Below are 20516 nucleotides of genomic sequence, written 5' to 3' on the forward strand. Positions count from 1 at the left end.
GGGGGGGGAGTCCTGATGGAAATTAATCAGAATTTCAGTGCAAATTTCTCCTAATAAACACATTTTTATATGCACTATTGACTAATGTACACATTTTTGCAAGCCGTTTCCCATAGCAATGCATTTTTCTTGTGTCATCTTCACTAATAGCATCGTTTTCATGCACACATTCCCCAAATATATGCATTTTTGTAAACACATTTGATTGGAGAACTGCATTGCAAAATTCAGAGAAGTGCGAATTCTGAAGAACCGCTGTGTTTTGGTTCACATACAGTGTTTCAGAAGGTGCAAATTTGATAATCAGGCTTTAAATGCACACCTAATTGGATTTCTCCTCCACTCCTAATCCTGACAAATATATGGGAACCAGAAACCTCTCTTGACACACTTTTTCATGTTTGGACGCAGATAACACTGCAGATAAGTTTTCAAGTTGCAGCCACCAAAACAATGTAGAACTTCCACATTCCCTTGTGCATTTCTAGTCGTGTATGCCTAAAAATGTAAACTAGCTTTGATGACTGCTTCCTCTTCCACATTATAACTTCCCTTCAACCGAGTAAACAGCACACAAGTCTCACCATCATGCATGCAGTGTTTTCTACCTGACTAACATTATGTATGAGCTGATGCTCACACACCATAATACTTTAGCAGTAAGCAGACAGAGAAGGAATGGGGAACCGGTTGCCTACTAGATGCTATTGTGACGCGGCAGCTAAAAAAGCCAATGCAATTCTGGGCTGCATCAATAGGAGTATAGCATCTAGATCAAGGGAAGTAATAGTGCCACTGTATTCTGCTCTGGTCAGACCTCACCTGGAGTACTGTGTCCAGTTCTGGGCACCACAATTCAAGAAGGACACTGACAAACTGGAACGTGTCCAGAGGAGGGCAACCAAAATGGTCAAAGGCCTGGAAACAGTGCCTTATGAGGAACGGCTAAGGGAGCTGGGCATGTTTAGCCTGGAGAAGAGGAGGTTAAGGGGTGATATGATAGCCATGTTCAAATATATAAAAGGATGTCACATAGAGGAGGGAGAAAGGTTGTTTTCTGCTGCTCCAGAGAAGCGGACACGGAGCAATGGATCCAAACTACAAGATTCCTTACTAGGGAAAATATCGGTAATAAAGATGAACATATTACCAAGGATGATGTTTTTATTTCAAAGTATCCCAATACTAGGAGGAGATAAATGTTTTAATAACTGGAAAAGAGATTTGGCTAAATTCATATGGTCAGGAAAAAACCAAGAATAAAACACAAAATAATGATAGATAAGAAGGAGAGAGGAGGATTTGGTCTCCCAGATATGGAGTTATATCACGATGCGGTGGGTCTGACCTGGATAATAGAATGGATCAAATTAGATGACTCGGATGTATTGGATTTAGAAGGAGTAGAGACAAGATTTGGATGGCATGCCTATTTAATAGATGAAAAAGTGAGAGTACATAAAGGCTTCCTAGGGCATATAATCAGAAAATCTATATATAAAATATGGGAGAAATACAAAAGACTTTTAGAACCGAAAACTCCCTGGTGGGCATCGCCGGCAGAAATTGTCGCAGTGAAAAAATTAAATATGAAAGAAAATTGGGCTACCTATAAAACTGTATTAAAGGAAGAAAACGGGGAATTGGAATTAAAGGACTACACAGAAATTAAAGCTCATATTAGTGATTGGTTTCAATATATTCAAATTAAGTATAGATTAGCAAAAGACAAAAAGTTAGGATTTGAAAAAGAAATATCAAAATTCGATAAATATTTAATACAAGAAAAATCAAAAAATATATCTAAATTGTATAATCTGATTTTAGAGTGGGAAACAAAGGATGAACTGGTTAAAGCATCAATGATTAAATGGGCGCAAGACATTGGGAAAAACATTATGTTTGAACAATGGGAAAAATTGTGGAAAGAAGATATGAAATTCACCATGTGTTATATACTGAAAGAAAATTACCTTAAAATGCAACATAGATGGTATTTAACACCTGAAAGAATAGCAAAAATGAATAAAAACTGTAGCGATATCTGCTGGCGATGCAACATGGGAAAAGGTACTATGATACATATATGGTGGAATTGTTTAAACATCAAACAATTTTGGGAAATAATATATAATGAAATGAAAAAAATGTTTAGATACTCATTTAGGAAAACACCAGAAGGTTTTCTATTGGGAATAGTACCAGGAAGCGTAAAGGAAGAAGATAAGACCTTATATTTATACGCAACAGTAGCAGCAAGGCTATTGATTGCGAAAAACTGGAAAAGTGGTATAATACCAACAAAAACAGAGTGGCTTGCCAAATTATTGGAGTATTACAATATATCCAAAACAATGGAAGAAATTGGAAGGATTTCGAAAGAAAAGATAGATAGGGACTGGAAAGTGTTTAAAAGATACTTGCAAAATCATATCGAAAAATCAGAACTCCTATTAGAATAAACAAGTTCCGTTTCAAATACTGAAATATCAAATAAGATGGAAAACAACGTGTAATAGAAAAAGAAGTATGAAATTAGGGTAAAGGTGTGTGAAAGAAAGTAATAGAAGTGGAAAGATATTGTAATTGAGTAGATTGGAAGTCAACACAAAGGTGGGGTGAAGGGTCGGTGGATGGTGATGGGGAAAGGAACTATTTGTGGGATTGAGTGTAAGTATGTTTGAATATTTTTAAAGATTGTATGAAATGTATGTTTGTATGCTTGTATATGTGTATTAATGATAAAAAATAATAAAATTTATTTAAAAAAAAATTAAAAAAAAAACAAACTACAAGAAAGAAGATTCCACCTAAACACTAGGAAGAACTTCCTGACAGTAAGAGCTGTTCGACAGTGGAATTTGCTGCCAAGGAGTGTGGTGGAGTCTCCTTCTTTGGAGGTCTTTAAGCAGAGGCTTGACAACCATATGTCAGGAGTGCTCTGATGGTGTTTCCTGCTTGGCAGGGGGTTGGACTCGATGGCCCTTGTGGTCTCTTCCAACTCTATGATTCTATGATTCTATGATTCCCATCAGTCCCAGGCAGCATGTTCAGTGGTCAGGAATGATGGGAATTGTACTTCAGCATCATCTGGAGGACCACAGGTTCCCCTTCTCTGAAGAGGAAAGGAAACTCTATCAACAACTACACTCTGGTTATTAGCCCATCCAGGAGAAGGAAAACTCTGAACCTAAACCTCCGCTGCCCCATGGGATATTTTCAGGAGAAGAAAAGGCTAAGGAGAAAACACCCACAAATCTGGAGTGGAGTCCCTAAGATAATAATAATAATAATAATAATAATAATAATAATAATAATAATAATATTTTATTTATATCCCACCCTTCCCAGTTTAAAAACTAGGCTCAGGGAGGCTAACGATTAAAATGTGACTTAGAAACAGCATAAAACAGCATAAAATACAACATAAAATGCAGCATCAATATCAATAAAATTCAAAAATTCAGGGGTCATTTTGAGGAAGAAAAAAAACACACCAGTCAGTAGACATCAAATGAACACCAGGGCTAACTGGCCAAGTTGGTCCTACTAGGGCCAGCAAGGAGACCAGGGAAGAATTTAAATGTGGGGTCCCAGAAAGGGTTTCTTCATAGAAGAGGAAAGGGGAAAGGGAATAGAGGATCAGGCTAATTCAAACTGAAGGTCAGGTGGAATAGCTCTGTCTTACAGGCCCTGCAGAAGGAAATCAAGTCCTGCAGGGCCCTAGTCTCGTGGGACAGAGCATTCCACCAGGTTGGAGCCGTCACTGAAAATGCCCTGGCCCTGGTGGAGGATAGTCTGGCTTCCTTAGGGCCCAGGACCTTTAAGCTATTATTATTCATGGACCTTAGGGTCCTCTGCAGGACATACCAGGAGAGGCGGTCCCATAAGTGCGAGGGTCCTAGGCCGCATAGGGCTTTAAAGATGGTTGGATGGCGCCTCCTTCCAGCAACTCCTGCAGCCAAGTTGATGCCAAACACATCGCTCTCCTTTCCTTTGGACCTACCTGAGGGAGGTCCTGTTGTCCAGCCAGCCCAGGACCTCCATACACCTGCTGGGGTTTTCTAACATAGATTAATCCAGAGGAGGTTACTTGAAATTGCTCATCAATCACAACCACAGTATTTCACTCCTTAGCTGTTGCCATAGCAATGATTTACGCCTATAAAACAACTATGAATTATGGCCGTTATTTTAATAAAAGCAGCAGACTGGAAAACCAGAACCTATTAATAAATCTAAATGGGGATTATGAGCAATTAGCTCCCTATTTTATCTACCATTTGCCCATGCTCTGCATTTATTTTAATACGACAGCAAATATTTAAGCTTTCACGGGTATTGACTTGGCACGGTACTGGTCTGGCAATCAAGCTGTGTTTGCTATTTCATTCCCTGCCTCCTCTTTCTTCACCCTGTAAGCTGCCTTACCCTTTAACTTACCTCAGCTCAGCCCACAGGTATATTTCCTTACCATGCTTCAAATTTGCTTGATGCATCTGGCTAAGCAGACTTGCTGCCTACGATACTCAAGCAAAATAGACCAATTACTCCCTAAACTTTCCACAGCAACTATTTTTTTTTTTGTATACTTAATAAAAGCTGCAATTACAACCAATTAGGCAAAAATGCATTCCCGGTACTCAAAAAAGCAGAACATAATTGCTCTGACTCACTCGATGTAGCCCTCCTTTTTAACTTTATCACTTTCAGTTCAACACCCATGATGGTAAATAAGATGGAAAGGAACCTACAAAACCACACTGAGTTTGGAACTGTGCCATACAACAGGGACGTACACATCTCTCCAGATACTGCTGTACTTTTAACTCCCATCAGCCCCAGCCAGCAGTGGATGATGGGAGTTGAGGTCCAGCAACATCATCTGCAGATCTCCCATCCTGGCGTCACATAGAACAGCTTCCAATAAAAATGGTGGCTCAGTGCCAGGTTCCTCCATCCCCTCTGTAATATCAACGTATCCCATGTGCTGATGTTGTGACAATGTGTTTACTCTGCCCCTGGCCAGAGGCAGTTGATGTGAAGTAGGAGTTCAGATATGGCAGCTTACATCATAATTATGCAAGGAAAGTTGAACTAGCTGTTATGCAGGGTAGCTAGCCATTGGATGCCAGGTGTGGCATGTCCTGCAGCTGGGGGCGGGGCGAGCCACCCATGTGGGTGGGGCAAGCCGCATATGGGGGCGCACTGCATTGTATACCGGCCAGTGCAGTGTAGTGGTTAAGAGTGGTAGACTCGTAATCTGGTGAACTGGGTTCGCGTCTCCGCTCCTCCACATGCAGCTGCTGGGTGACCTTGGGCCAGTCACACTTCTTTGAAGTCTCTCAGCCCCACTCACCTCACAGAGTGTTTGTTGTGGGGGAGGAAGGGAAAGGAGATTGTTGGCTGCTTTGAGACTCCTTTGGGTAGTGATAAAGCGGGATATCAAATCCAAACTCTTCTTCTCTGCCTCCCCCTCAGCTGTAGGGAGACTGAGGGAGAGGCGGAGCGCAGGCACATGTCCCACGCTGCCGTTTCAGGCAGCACAAAGCCTGCAGTCGTCTAAGCCACCACGTCACTCCCAGGAGAGACACGTGGCTTGGGCTTGCTGCAGACCCCACGGTAAGTACTGGGCCCCACAGTGTGGCGCCCAGTGCCAGCCGTGTTTCGTTCCATTTGTTGACTGAACAAAAAAGTTTTGTGAGCCCAATTTATTATTATTATTATTATTATTATTATTATTATTATTATTATTATTATAAAACTCGTATTTTTGTCATTTTGTCATCCTCCTCAGTGATGACACCTGCACCCCCTTCCTCCTCCACTGATACAGGGGAGAGTGGAATTGCCCTACAGGATGTTCTTTTAAAATAGGGTTGGCTTGGGATGGGGGAGGAATTCCATTCAGTTCACACTTTAAAACAAACCTGTTTAATTCTCACTCTGCGTATCTCCAAATTTTGAAATGCAGTTCTTCAGCCAAGCAACAAATAGAAGAATGCATATGATAAGGTAAAGGGTGCCTATAAATGCATATATTGGTGTAAGTGGCATACCAATATATATATATATATATATATGGAAATTGCTTTGAGAAATGTGTATATTAAGAAAAATGACATTTAAAGGTGTGTATATGAGAAGATATTTGCAATAAAATGTTCATGAAAACTCTTTTCTGATGTGAAAATATGGAGAAGTAAATTTAAGACGAGAAAAAAATAAGAAAATGAGAGAAATCAAACCATAATATTCACCCATAGAAGTGGCTAATCTTTTGGGTCTCAAGGGCTAACCATTGGCCAACCCTCCAGGGGTCTCATGCCAGTAATGGTCTCAAGTGGCTGTGGTCATCCCACACTCACTCATGAGCATGCACACAGAACACAGGTGGTCTGAACCACTGAGCCTCTTGGGCTTGCCAGAGGGTTGGAAGTTCGAATCCCCATGACAGGGTGAGCTCTCGTTGCTCTGTCCCAGGTCCTGCCAACCTAGCAGTTTGAAAGCATACCAGTGCAAATAGATAAATAGGTACCGCTGCGATGGGAAGGTAAACGGCATTTACGTGCGCTTTGGTTTCTGTCACAGTGTTCCATTGCACCAGAAGTGCAATGGAAGTCATGCTGGCCACATGACCCGGAAAGCTGTCTGTGGCCAAACGCCAGCTCCCTCGGCCTGAAAGCGAGATGATTGCTGCACCACATAGTCGCCTTTGACCGGACCTAACCATCCAGGGGTCCTTTACCTTTACCTGCACACAGGATGCTCACATACAAAGGACACACAGAAGCATATGCACAGGAACATAGGCCTCATCTCCTCAGCTAATCTGTGGAGTGGGGTTATTGCTCCTCTCTGTTCATCAAATGAGCCACCTGTCTCCCTTAAGTTTTAGTTTCTTTTCTTTTTTGCTGCTGCTGTCAAAATCAGTGGGGTCTCAAAGGGTGGCTGGATCAGGCCTCTTGAGACCACCCCTGTTTCATAAGTATAGTTCTACCCATATTACAGTGGTACCTTGGGTTAAGAACTTAATTCGTTCTGGAGGTCTATTCTTAACCTGAAACTGTTCTTAACCTGAAGCGCCACTTTAGCTACTGGGGCCTCCCGCTGCTGCCGCACTGCCGGAGCACGATTTCTGTTCTCATACTGAAGCAAAGTTCTTAACCCAAGGTACTATTTCTGGGTTAGCGGAGTCTGTAACCTGAAGCGTCTGTAACCTGAAGCATCTGTAACCCAAGGTACCACTGTATTAACTGAAGAAGTTAGAAGCCCTCATCATGAAATGTCAGTCACTATCAGGCACCTTCAGCAGCACAATAGATATTTATAACCTGCATTTTGTTTATCCACCTCGATGGAACATGAGATGGCTGGCTTCCACCACAAAGACTTTTTTAGATTAAAACCGACCCTCCTCCAGTTATCTGTGGGCAAGGGCTAAAAGCAGCCAGAGCTGATTGGCCATTACTATTATAATAAACTTTAAACTTCAGCAAGGTGGGCAAAAGGCTGCCAACATCGGCTGAAGATACCCTGTCTTCTTCAGGAAACGTGAGCTATTTCCTTACTATTCTATAACAATCTCCTGCTTCCTCTTGGATCAGCTAAACCTAACATTCTGCCTTTCATTCTCTAATGCTGCAAAGCTTGAATGCTGACAAATGGAAATTGGATGGACCTCCATCAAAGTCTAATCCCATTTCCGTGAGCCAATATATGTTAGTTATATCGATGGAAGGTTTCCACCTTTGTATTAAAGAATACTTAGCTTTGTGCATAGTGCATGCCAGGTAAAGATCTGTAGAAATATGGGTAGGAGAGTATTATGTTACTATTTAGATGGCAAGCAAAGTTCGCCCCATTTGCTCAGATCTGTCAGCCATACATACAATATTTCTTCACAGTGGTCAAATGCTCGATCTAGATTAATATTCAGCTGTTCCTTCCTCTGCTGGCCAATATTTTTCCAGTCTTCCACCCAGGAGCCTCCAGTTCCTTCGTTTCTTTCGATGGAAGAAGCCCAAGGGGGATTCTCCAATTATTGTTGTATATTATAATCAACAATATTTCTCCTCCAGTACAACATTACAGCATTACCTTCAATATTAGGAAGCATTCAATTCTTATTCTTTATTTCACACCCAAGTCCATATCCTGTCAACCATGTATGTCAGTCCTTATTTTTAAATGATTGCATTTTCGTTCACCTCTTTTTCCAATCATTTCCCAGAAAGGTTACATTTGCTCAGATCTTTGGTAGGTAAACTGATTTGATTTTCTTAATTTGGTCTTTTTCTTTTTGCCTAGGGTTGGATCTGCTTGCCACTGATTTTCTAATTGCTTCATTTGTTATTGCTGTTGTTTCTGTACAATGGCATGTATTTTGAATTTATCTGCACTTTTATATTTTTACTATCCTGATACTTCAAGTTGAAGTGGCCAAACGGACAAATAGACAGGGCTCCTGTACCTTTAATAGTAGTGTAGAAATTTCCTCTTCTACGCCACTATTAAAAGTGCAGCAGCCCTCTTCCCACTGGCCACCTTACCTTCAAAACCTACAATGACAGAGAGACTGCAGCACACACATTTTTAACAAATAAAGCAAAAGTAAATGAATGTGTTATGCATAATGTGGTTTAACATGTGGAGGTTTAAGAAGGTGGATTAAACGGCGTTGGGGTCCTCCCTCGTAGCTATGCAGTTTTATGGATTTGAATAATTTGGAGCAATACTTCTACATAATTGACCTCAGGTATGTTGCATTTCAACATTTGCCGACCTGCTGCCCCTCAGAGGTTTTGGACTGCAAAACACCAGGTTGGCAAAGGCTGTTGTATATCTTCACTGAAGAATTCGAGGATTGGAGGTGCAATGTGCTCAATTTAAGCCAGATGCTTCTAGGCAAACTCTGCTTGTTTGAGGGATAGCAGGAGGAGAGGCACGTCAGCATAGCGATAACCTTTGCCATTGCTGGCAGGTGCAAATAGCTCTTGTTTTATTTAATATAATCTGTTATCCACAACTGCCCTAATCCCATGGCTTGGATGTGCATGCAAAGGTTTTGAAATTTACATTAGGTTGGATCCAAACAACCAAGTTTTACTCCGAGTAGACACGTTGAAGTTAATGGACCTAACTTAGTCAGGTTTCAATTAATTTCAGTGGGCTTGAGTAAACCTTAGTTGAGTACCGTCTTTGGTTTAGATGGATCCTACTGAAATCCATAGGAGAATTTAATTATGACTTAAGTCTCACTGAGTAAAATTAACTAAGGGCCTAACTAGATGTCACATTAGTTCTGTATCTGTGCCCTTAAGTGCACAGTTGCTGTTGTTGTTCAACACAAATTGCCAGTGCAGGGTCCCAATTCCCATCAGGACCTTAGCTTGGGAAACGTGGGGGAGGGGAGCTGTAATTTTTTGGTCTCTGTTAATGGTCCCAATTTGTACCAGCATTACCTAGAGTACCTACAGTAGACATGGGGAGGAGGAGGGGACAGTACCTATTGAAGCAAACTGCAATCAGAACAAGGGATTGGAAGGATCTGTCAGTTTTGCTTCTGTGTTTCTCATTTTTCCTGTATCAAATTCAGTTCTCCGCTATTTCTGCTTTTAAAAAAAAAATCCTTGTGGAAGCTCATCAGCATTTTAGTGCAACTTTTCCCTGATAAACACGGTTTTATATGCAGTTTTGCCTAATGCAAACATTTCCCCCCCCCCAAAAGCAATTCCCCCTAATACAATGTATTTTTGTACATCATTTCTACCAACAGCTTCATTTTTATGCACATTTATCCCCAATATATGCTCTACTGGCTGAGTTGACTATGTAAAGGTAAAGGTAAAGGTACCCTTGACTATTAGGTCCAGTCGTGACCGACTCTGGGGTTGCAGCGCTCATCTCGCTTTATTGGCCGAGGGAGCCGGCGTACAGCTTCCGGGTCATGTGGCTAGCACGACTAAGCCGCTTCTGGCAAACCAGAGCAATGCACGGAAACCTTCCCGCCGGAGCGGTACCTATTTATCTACTTGCACTTTGACGTGCTTTCGAACTGCTAGGTTGGCAGGAGCTGGGATCGAGCAACGGGAGCTCATCCCGTCACGGGGATTCGAACTGCCGACCTTCTGATTGGCAAGTCCTAGGCTCTGTGGTTTAACCCACAGCACCACCCACGTCCCACAAGTTGACTGTGTATCCAGGTTTAAATCCCTACTCAAGCCTGATAGGGCGGGTATCCTTGGGCCAGACATTGATTATCAGCCTAGCCTAGCTCACAAGACTGTTGTAAGAGTGAAAGCGGGAGGGGGTCAATGTATACCACGCTGAAGAAACAATGGGCTATAAATGTCATGAATGAATAAACAAACAAGGATAGGATTGGCTTCCACATTTTGCAAATCAATGCTCCATTCATTCTGATTCAGAAATATGATTGTACTCTTTAACTGTTGATTCTCAGAACGATGAGCGATTTGCTTTCAGGAGCAAGGAGGGGGTTTTCTGGATTGTGATCATAGGCATTAAAGGTGAAATAAAAACATTTCTCAGTTATATTGCTCTGTCCTTAGGAAGCTCTGAAGATGAAGGCTGCTCTTTTGTACTTGACTCTTTGTGGCTTAACCTGGGCTCAGTCGGTGAGTATTCCAAACTTCAGGCTGAAATGATATACAGATTCTCCCGAGAGTAACTTTTGGGGAAGAGTGACATCTGGAGGACAGATGTTTTTAGAAAGTTTCAATACAGGAACGCATACCTATGAAAAGACACGACATAAACAGACTGTGCAACATTCAGAGAAGTGCGATATCTGGTGAAAAACTATGGCTAGGACTCCACATTTTGGAATTCAGTGTTGATTCTAATGCTCGGGCAGATTCACATGACAGGGTGTAGTTCATAATGTTCCTCTTTCCCCAAGTGCCTTTGTATGAAATGCCTCTACATGAATTAAAGTCAAGGAGTGACATTTATTTGCATGGAGAGGCACCGTTTCTGCTTTGAGCTAGTAGGAATGGAGCAAAGAGAGCAACGAGATAATAGAATTGTATAGAGACAACGGAAACCACGTGTCGTTCCTTCCAACTGCTTCCTTCTTGCAATTTCCTGCCCTTTAGCAGGTTTCTGGAGCCCCACCTCAGTTTCCTGTGCATCAATGAAGTTATTATCCCCAGTAGCAAGTGCTCTTCTGTCATCTGTCTCCCTCCCCCTCAACGTCTAGTTTAAAGCTCTCCTGATCAGGCTCACGAGATTCTTAGCAAACACATCCTTGCCAACTGCTGTGAGGTGCAGCCCATCTCTTTGCCAGATGTCCTTCCTCAAGGAAGCAGAAACTATGATCCAAGAAGCCAAACACCTCCTGACGACACCAGCTGCGCAGCCAGTGGTTTACCTCCAGTATTTTCCTCTCTCCTCCTGGGCCATGACCTTCAACAGGAAGGAGTGATGAAAAGACCACCTGTGCCCAGAGTCTCATAGTCCCTTGCTATACAGTATGTTGAAGTCTGTGTGTTCCAGTGCTGCCACACGGAAGGGATTATTCCTTACAAACACAGAACCAACATTATAGATATGCAGAATGAAGTGATAGGATAGAGACGGATGGGGTAAGATGATCCCTCAAGGAATCCCGAATGCTCAGGGTTCCCAATCGTGTGGAGGGTCCCAACATGCAAAGATGCCCCCTTTACACCTTCCCACTCACTGCTCAAAGACCTGAGGCTGCAGTCAGTGGAGATGGAGAAGATGGAGGTGGAGCCAGCATATGTGGCCTCCTCCCTCACCTTTTCTGAGACTATGTTCAGGTGACCAGAAGTTTGCTACTATAGAGCTAAAACAAAGTTAGATTCTTACCCAGCCACCCTCTGAAAACCTGTAGTCAACCCTCTAGCAGAACATACAAACAATTCAGAAGAGATTTGCCTGACATTGTTTTTTCCCCTCCCATCTTTCTCCAGGAGCTTCAACCCCATTATAGGAAAGCAAAGCAGAAGTGCCGGGGAGATCACCAGGTAAATGAAATTAAATTTATTACGGTCCCAGACCAGATTTACATACCATACTAAGCAAACATAAAACACAATAGAATTAAATTTGAATTAACAATTGAATATTACAATAAACAATACGAATGTGACAGCAATTAGAAATGTGGTTTAGGTCTTAGTCTCTAAAATATTATCTAGAGTTTGCACCTGAGGCCTTGGCCTTTGTGATAGCACAGCTTGTTCCCTGAGTTTCATGGCAGCCGCACAAAATTTGGCAACCCTTAGCGTGATATCTGGATCATTATCCTCTATCAGGGATTTTAAGCATTGAGGTTCAGACCCACTTGGAATTTTCTGTATAACAGGGGTGATAAAGACCGAGCGTATATACACCAGGTAAATGAGTCAGGTATTTTGATGACAACGTGGCTTCCTTCAGCTTCTGTTAGCAGAAGAAGGTGCGAAAGTGTTGTCTGTTCCACAGAAACATGGGATGAGTAGTGTGCTTCAATATACAGATGCTGCGCGGAGGCATAATCGATATGATACTCTTCTGTTTTAATGCACTTTGCTTTCTAATGCTAATTTCCATTGCTGGAACAGGAATGGGAACTTTCTTTTCTCACCCTGAGGCCTTGTGTCTTTAGAACCAGCTCTGTAGCATGGCCAAGGCTGGCACAAAATATTATGCCGCCTGAGGCAAGACAGGCCAGCCACTGCCTCCCTGTACACTAGCCTCCTCCACTGCCACTGCTGCCAACTCTCTTCTCGCTCAGAGGTTACTTAAGGGCCTTCTTAGGATCTACAACTTGCTCTGAGGAACATAGGGTCCTTCCTCAGAGTGAGGCATTGAATATTAACCTCTTCAGAGTATTGTGAAAGAACGATGTCAATCAACATTTGATCATCTCCTTCTAGAAAGTGTCCTTTCATACCGGATCACAGTGTGGTACACTGGTTTGACATCAACTGATAGTGCCTACAGAGGGTGGTGAATACAGCACAAGATATTATGGGCTGTCCGGTGAATCCGCTGGATGAAATAGCGGAAGAACGTTGCCTCAGGAGAGTGAGGAAAATTCTCAGGGATCATTCACACCCTGGCCGGCATTTTCTTGATCTCCTGCCCTCAGGCAGAAGATATAGAAGATATAGAAGCATGATTAATTGCACCAACAGGGTAAAGAACAGCTTCTATCCGTGGGCTGTGTCCCCAAAGAGCATCTGCATTTTCAGATGCAGTGGTCAGGGTGACAGGGCCACTGATTCATCGCTTCTCCACCTTCTAGAGGGAAGGGGCCCATCTTGGTTAAAGGGTGGGACCAACCCTAGGCATGATCCAGATTACCACATCATTGGTAGGAAGTAATGCCAGCTCATCCTTTTCTGACAAGCTTTTGCTGATGTGGAGGAGGGCTGCTGGGAGGTTTAAAAAAATAATTTCCATTTGTTCGGATGCAATATTTGAATTGCTGTAGCATTGCCATTTTGTAAATTAATGACAAGCTTTGGTAACTGTTAGAAATGAAGGGTATTACACAGTTCAGATAAATTCCACTTTGCTACAGCAATTTTTGAGCTTCCACATTATTCTTTAAAGAAAATGTGAGGGGAGGAAGTCTAGAATTTCTGGGGACAAATACATGTTCCACAACCATATTGCCAAATTTTTGAATGCCAGTAACAATGTTTAAGTTGAGTGGAAAGTCCTTTAAAGTTACAACCTAGAGATACTCCCACACTTAAGGATAAGCAAACAGGAGTCCTGTGTCATCTTAAAGAATCATAGATATGTTGTGGTGTAAGCTTTAATGGACAGGAAAAAATGGCTTTGATACAATGCCTACTTTTTAAGACAGGGTTTCGTAAACTTGAGTTCATTGATCCCTTGAAGAGCTTATAAAGCTGTTGTTATCCCCAACAAAGATTCTTAAGAATATAAATGAAATAAAGTCAAGAAATATCAACGTATAATCAATATTTATTAACCATTTATCAGAATTACTAAGAACCATAACATGTAAAAAAATGAGAAATACTATTGAAATGTGAAATCATCTTACAGTCTCCTCATTTGCAAGTGCACTAATTATATTTTTGTGCTATACTCTTAAACTTATTTAGCACCTCTTTCACCTCCCCCTTTTGATCCCTAAGTCTTTACCCATGCCCTGCACAGTCCCTGTGACCCCAAAATCAACTGCTTTGGAAAAGCTTGCTTGCATCTTTCTGGTTTGCCTAAAAGACTAAAGAGACTGTCCTTCTGGAATATGGAAGGAAGAAGATTAAGCATGCCCTCTGGTGGAGATTGTAATAATTTCCACAGAGGTAGCTGTGTTGATTCTGCAGCTCTTTAAAGTCGAACAGATGTATTATGTGGCATAAGATTTGATGGGGTAGAAACATGAGCAGAGAGGTCAGAGGGAAATGACATAATAATAATGCAGACTGTTCTAATTACAATGAAGATTAAAAGTACTGTAAAAATAATTATACTGACCATTCACAAGGCAGTGTTGATTATCACACAAACATCCTGGTGTCCATTGGGGTGTTGTTGTCGTTGTTGTTTTCCTAGTTCAAGAAGCAGGCTTAGCTGAAATGAACAGAAGCGTGGTATTTCCAAGAGTACTTTTAATGCCTTCTTTTCTGCCCCCAGATAATGCTCAAAGGTCGTCACTCCAAGCACGGGTTTTACATATTTAATTACGTGTACTCGTCTGCGGTGACCAACAATCAAACACAGATTCAGGTAGAATAACGTTTTGGTTCACACACCTTTTTAGTTGTCTGCATTTGTTGCAGTATCGCCACACGGTATACAAGGAGCACATCATTTCACCCACAAACTCTCTTGCAGTTGCTATTTCATTCTCATTTGCAGCACCAAGAAACAGCATCCCAGCAGCTGTTTCCATTTTAATTTATTTTGAAAAAGGCTCATGGTGAAAAGGAGATGCACCTTTCGACCCCTTGCCTTCAGAATGACAAGCATTTATGCAGCCTGAAGCACTAGTGCTTGGGTTATTAAGCTTGGAAATGTCCCCTGGCCTGCAAACATATCGAAATCTGCACACTCATCTGTCCTGATGCAATGCCACCAAAGTGACTTTACTTCTCAGCTTTTGCCGAGTAAGTAAACTGTTCTTGAGCAAGATCTGCAGAAACATGGTGTGGTGCTCGTGTTAGAGGAGTGTTTTGCTTTTCCATAAGCAGCTGGGATTGGACACAGGTGGTGCTGTGGGTTAAACCACAGAGCCTAGGGCTTGCTGATCAGAAAGTTGGCTGTTCGAATCCCTGCGACGGTGAGTTACCGTTGTTCGGTCCCTGCTCCACCTTGCAGTTCAAAAGCATGAAGTGCAAGTAGATAAATAGGTACCACTCTGGCGGGAAGGTAAACGGCATTTCCATGTGCTGCTCTGGTTCAGCAGAAGTGGCTTAGTCATGCTGGCCACATGACCCAGAAGCTGTACGCCGGCGCCCTCGGCCAGTAAAGCGAGATGAGCGCCGCAACCCCAGAGTCATCGATGATTGGATTTAATGGTCAGGAGTCCCTTTTGTTGTTGTTTAGTCGTTTAGTTGTGTCTGACTCTTTGTGACCCCATGGACCAGAGCATGCCTTTACCTTTACCTTTACCTTTACCTTTACCTTTAAGCAGCTGGGAGCAGAATTAAATGATGGTCCAACACAGATAAGCAGGGCCAGCCCAAGACATTTTGGCACTTGAGGTGAACCACAAAATGGCGCCCTCGCAGCAAGGGAAGGAGTAAGTGAAGATTTGTATCAGGAACAAGTGGGGATAATGACCGACATAGGGAACAAGAGTGGGAAGAGACCAGCAGCACCTCTCCTGTTTGCCAAAAGGCCACTATAGTGTTGGCTTGTGGGGAGAGCTGTCAAAGAGATGGCAGATCTAGCCTCCAAGGAGTTTGCAGCAGCAGTCAATGCATTTGTATTTCCTGCTGCCTGAGGCAAATACCTCACTTTACCTCATAAGTGGGCTGGCTCCGCAGGTCTTGCTGATTTATCCAGCAATGCCCCATCCCAATGGCCAATATTCTTCTGTAAGTAATTCTCATTAAAAAAAACAAAAAAAACTACCCCACAAATTTAACAGCCTTGCAGTTTCTGTAGAGGAAATGAGCTCCCTGCATCCCCAGGAACAGTAACTGACATTAACGGGTAATTAACAGGCAATCCAAGAGGCAATTGACAAGCTATTTATCAGCATTCCCACTGCCACATTCAGCAGAAAATGGTAAGAAGGGCCAGAGCTACAAACAGGAAGCATTTAAATTACAAAAAAACCACACACACAGTGGCCCTGAAATGTTTCATTGGCGTTTTGCCAGTTGGCACTGGGCAGGATAGTTCTAAAACTGTTTAAAATCAAAATAATTCCTACAAATCAGGTCTAAGGAAAACATTGAAAAGGACAACATAGAAAACAGAGAGTGCAACAGTCTGCCAGTGACATGGTCTGGATCAGGGGTCTGCAACCTTTAAGACAAAAAGAGCCACTTGGACCCGTTTCTGAAGGGGAAAAAACTGGGAGCCGCAAAACTCATCATTATAAAAATAACTTTTTTGTCACTTTTTATTATTATTTCTTTGTTTGACCCCTCAGAATTACTCCTCCTCATAGAAATAAATGTTAAATTAACAAGTTACCTTTGTGTGTGTGTGTGTGTTCTTCACTCCCCTTCAAAACAGTGACCAGCGTACATGCCCCTTTCAATGCAGTGACCAGCGTACATGCCCCTTACAATGTAGTGGGCGGGCGGGAAGGTGACGTCAGCACGGTGCGTGACTAACGCACGCACCGCCCCCATGCGACGTCACAGCCAGTACAGCGCCCGCCACAGTGGGGAGTGTCGGGGCGCTCAATGCGCCTCCTCCCCTCGCTAGTATCTGCCCCGGAGCCGCGGCAAAGGTGTAAAAGAGCCACATGCGGCTCCAGAGCCGCGGGTTACAGACCCCTGGTCTGGATTCTCTGTAAAAAAAAAAAAGTGAGAAAACATGGAAATTCCAGACTGAATTGTTACTGAAATAGCAAAGGTTGTGGCTCCCCTACTCCATGGATAAACACATTAGCCATAAGCAAATGAAACAATGAATAAGTTTTACCTTGCTTATTAAATTAAATACACTCACCTGTCAAGCTCACCGTTGTTTTCTTTTGGTATTTAGAAAGAAGAAGAAGAAAACAGAAATAACATTTCCATTATCACTCATGGGTCTGACAGAAAAAATGTACCAAGGAAGACCACTGACAATTTCACTGATACAACACAAGAGGCAAGAGAACAGCAGAAGCACTTTGATGCAACTGGAAATGGCAGAAAGACTGAAGGCAGAAGAACTACTGGAAGCAGCCAAAATTTATATAAACATTATGGAAACACCACAAATCAGGATCTCCACCAGCATAACTTGGAGGTAATTGTAAACAAGGAAGGAAATGAAATTGCTACAGGAGATAACACCATTGAGATAGATGGAAGTGGGGACATAGGCTTTCCAGGCCAAGTTGACACCCATCATGGCGTCATTATTGGCAATGAATATCATGACCGAGTCAAAGACCACCAAGACACAAGAGGCACTGATAAACTTTGGGGGAAAGATAAAGATGGCAAATCTGGGTTATCTAGTAATACCAAGTCATCAAAAGATCCCTACATCAAAATAGAGATGAAGGAGAATGATGCCAGTGCAGTCTGGGAAAACAATCCTTTCCATGATATTCCCAAGAAAATTAAAGACCCACCAAGCAAAGATTATTCAAAAGTCCATTTGAAAGTCATAACTGATGCCACCAATAGGGAGCCAGGAAAAGAAGAAGGTGGTCATGTTCATTTGTTAGACAAAAGCAAAAGGGATAACAGTACCACCAAACTATACACAAGTCTTGAAGTAAAAGCCAACATGTCTCGAGAACGTCTAGGGGAAATTGAAGTCATGAGAACCAGAGGCAACTACACTAACATCGTAGATACCAGTGAAATTAAAGTGGCTAATGAAAATGGTAGTGGCAATGCTACAGTTCGTACAAAAGGCAAAGATGGGTATACAGTGGCAGTTAGGAAGCTTAATGGACAGAAGGACGGATATGGAGTTACCAAACCACGTAAAAAGGGTGATGTAAAAGATGGTGTCACTAGTGGCCGCCATGTGGAAATAGTTGGTGTTTCCAACCTACAGAAGAAAGATGAAACCAGAAAGGATGTCACTAATGGGAGGTCCAAGAGCCACCTGGAAGCAGCTGGTGTTACCAACCTACAGGGAAAAGATGGAACCAGAAAGGATGTCACTAATGGGAGGTCCAATAGCCATCTGGACGCAGCTGGTATTACCAAACTACAGAAAAAAGATGGTGGTGAAATTGGTACCAAAGAAAGGCTTATCAGTCACGTGGGGGATCTTGGTGATACCAAGGCAGAGAAAACAATTCAAAGCAAAGTTATATTGAGCAGGAAACTAAATGGTCATGAGGATGGATCTGGTACTACTAAGTCACATTCAAAAGGTGAACTTACTCTTCTTTCCAGCAAACAAACTTCAGATTCCGGTACAACACAGCACAGTCGAAAAAGTCCCGGTGAAGTTGGGATTATTCATAAAAGGCCTAGTATTGGTGAAGGTGGCAGTTATGAAAAAACAAACAAAAATGCTCATGAGAGCACATTGGGTGGCCCAAAGATGACTGAAAGTGGCAAAACAGGATTTGGTGTCACATTTCAAAAAGTCAACAAGGACACTCCAGAAAGAGCTATCATTTACAAGAAAGCTACTGGAGATTCTGCAGATCTCAAGAGGAGTGATATAGATTCTTCCAACAAAGAGGAGGAGCTCAGTGGTCAAAAATCGATCCAGTTCAAAAGTGCCCTGTCTGAATCTCGTGGGTCTCATGGCAGTATCCGAGACATCCTTAATATTCCAAAGAATGAGAAGCTTAAAAGTCAGGGGCCCTCGTTGGCCACTGTGAAGAGCAACAAGAAGGTTATGAAGCCAAGCAAAAAGGCATCTAGGGTTAATACTGGAACGTATGGCAGCAGTGCAGCTAAGCACTACCATGGGTATTCGGGTGTCCTGAGGAGAAAGAGCAGTCAACATGGTAAGAGGCGTCCATCTGTCCGTAGAAATGACAGCAGCCAATCATCGGAGAGTGAGGAAAACAGCCGCCAGTCTTATGAAGACTATCAGAATGACAGACCCGACAGTCATGAATCACCTGAAAGTACTGAAGAAGACCGATCTGATGAAAGTCATGACCACAGCCAAAGAACCGACTCACAAGAAGATTCCCAGGAGCGGAAAAGCACTGCTTGATTTGCTTGCATTTGTTCAGAAGGGAAGAAAAGAGAGCCTCAAATGCACTAGGCTAGGTGATACATAGGGCATAATTATGTGGCATTGCTCTGGTGTGCAGAATAAAGCTGAAATCCTATACCCACTTACTTGGAAGCAAGATTCATTGAACTCAATGGGATTTACTTTGGAGTAGGCATATATCAGAGCATTGCACTTCAAGAGCCGTTATTAGGGCTGAGTCGAAATAACTCACAAGTGTTTTCAGCTGTACCTCCCTTGCTCAATTATTATTTGGGGGGGGGAGTAATGGCAAAATGGAGAGCTTATTTGTGTAAATTGGCTTTGCTAGCTTTTATTCTTAGTGATGTCATTATATTGCACAAATCTGCTTGCCACAAGACATCCTGAGGTGATCCTATAACCCATCCTTCCCCCACCTAGCGCCCTCCAGCTAATTTGGACTACAACTCCCATCAGCCTTAGCAACACTGCTAGACGTTGCAGCTCAGCGGAGGCTGCTGTAACCTGTTCACTGTGCAATGATTGCATAGTGATCATCTGCTAGGTCAATTCAGGAAGGAAGAAGCAGCACCTAGGTAAAGCACTGCAGCAGCTTGTTAGCATCTGTCTGTACAATGGAAGAGTGTGCCTTTGGGAGTAAAGTCAAACTATTGGAGAGTTACAGTGCCCACTGTGGCTGTAGAGACTGATATGGGAGAGAAATGTTTTGTTGCAGCTGGGGCAGCTAAGAAAATTGTATTTCCACAAAAATGTCCAAAAATCAGATTATACTTAGCACAGCTCCTGTCATTATAATGTTTTCTAAAGTCTGAAGGCAGGGAAATCTATGACCCTCCAGATGACGCATAACTACAATTCCATTACCTGTGACCGTTGGCCATGCTGGTTGGGCCGATGGAAACTGGAGTCCACCCAACAACATTTGGAAGGCCATAGGTTCCTTATCCTTGCATTAAAAGCAACTTTGAGATTTACGTCTTTCACAATACCTTTGATGTTGTAATCTGAAATTATTAGCTAGAGGACTGAATAGTTGTTTTACTGTATTGATTTTATTTGGGTAAAACATGCTGCAAAACAGTAGAAGGACATCTATATAACATATAGTATTTAATAATAACCGATGCTATGATTATGTCACATGCCAATAAAGTATTGGAAAAGTCCAGCTTTTGTCAGCTTTATTTCAA

The 20516-nt window shown here is 42.4% G+C and overlaps 1 protein-coding gene across 1 annotated transcript; it reads left to right on the forward strand.

Annotated features, from left to right (window-relative positions):
* The first annotated feature begins 6003 nt into the window (after nt 1–6003).
* Nucleotides 6004–20492, forward strand: MEPE (matrix extracellular phosphoglycoprotein). Its single transcript, XM_082236412.1, has 5 exons — nt 6004–6015; nt 10575–10640; nt 11961–12014; nt 14650–14742; nt 17182–20492. The coding sequence occupies exons 2-5, from the start codon at nt 10587–10589 to the stop codon at nt 19321–19323; spliced, it is 2343 nt and encodes a 780-aa protein (XP_082092538.1). The 5' UTR covers nt 6004–6015; nt 10575–10586; the 3' UTR covers nt 19324–20492.
* The last annotated feature ends 24 nt before the right edge of the window (nt 20493–20516 follow it).

Source organism: Podarcis vaucheri (genome assembly GCF_965113315.1).
Source record: "Podarcis vaucheri genome assembly, chromosome: 9".
In the NCBI taxonomy this organism is placed as follows: domain Eukaryota; kingdom Metazoa; phylum Chordata; class Lepidosauria; order Squamata; family Lacertidae; genus Podarcis; species Podarcis vaucheri.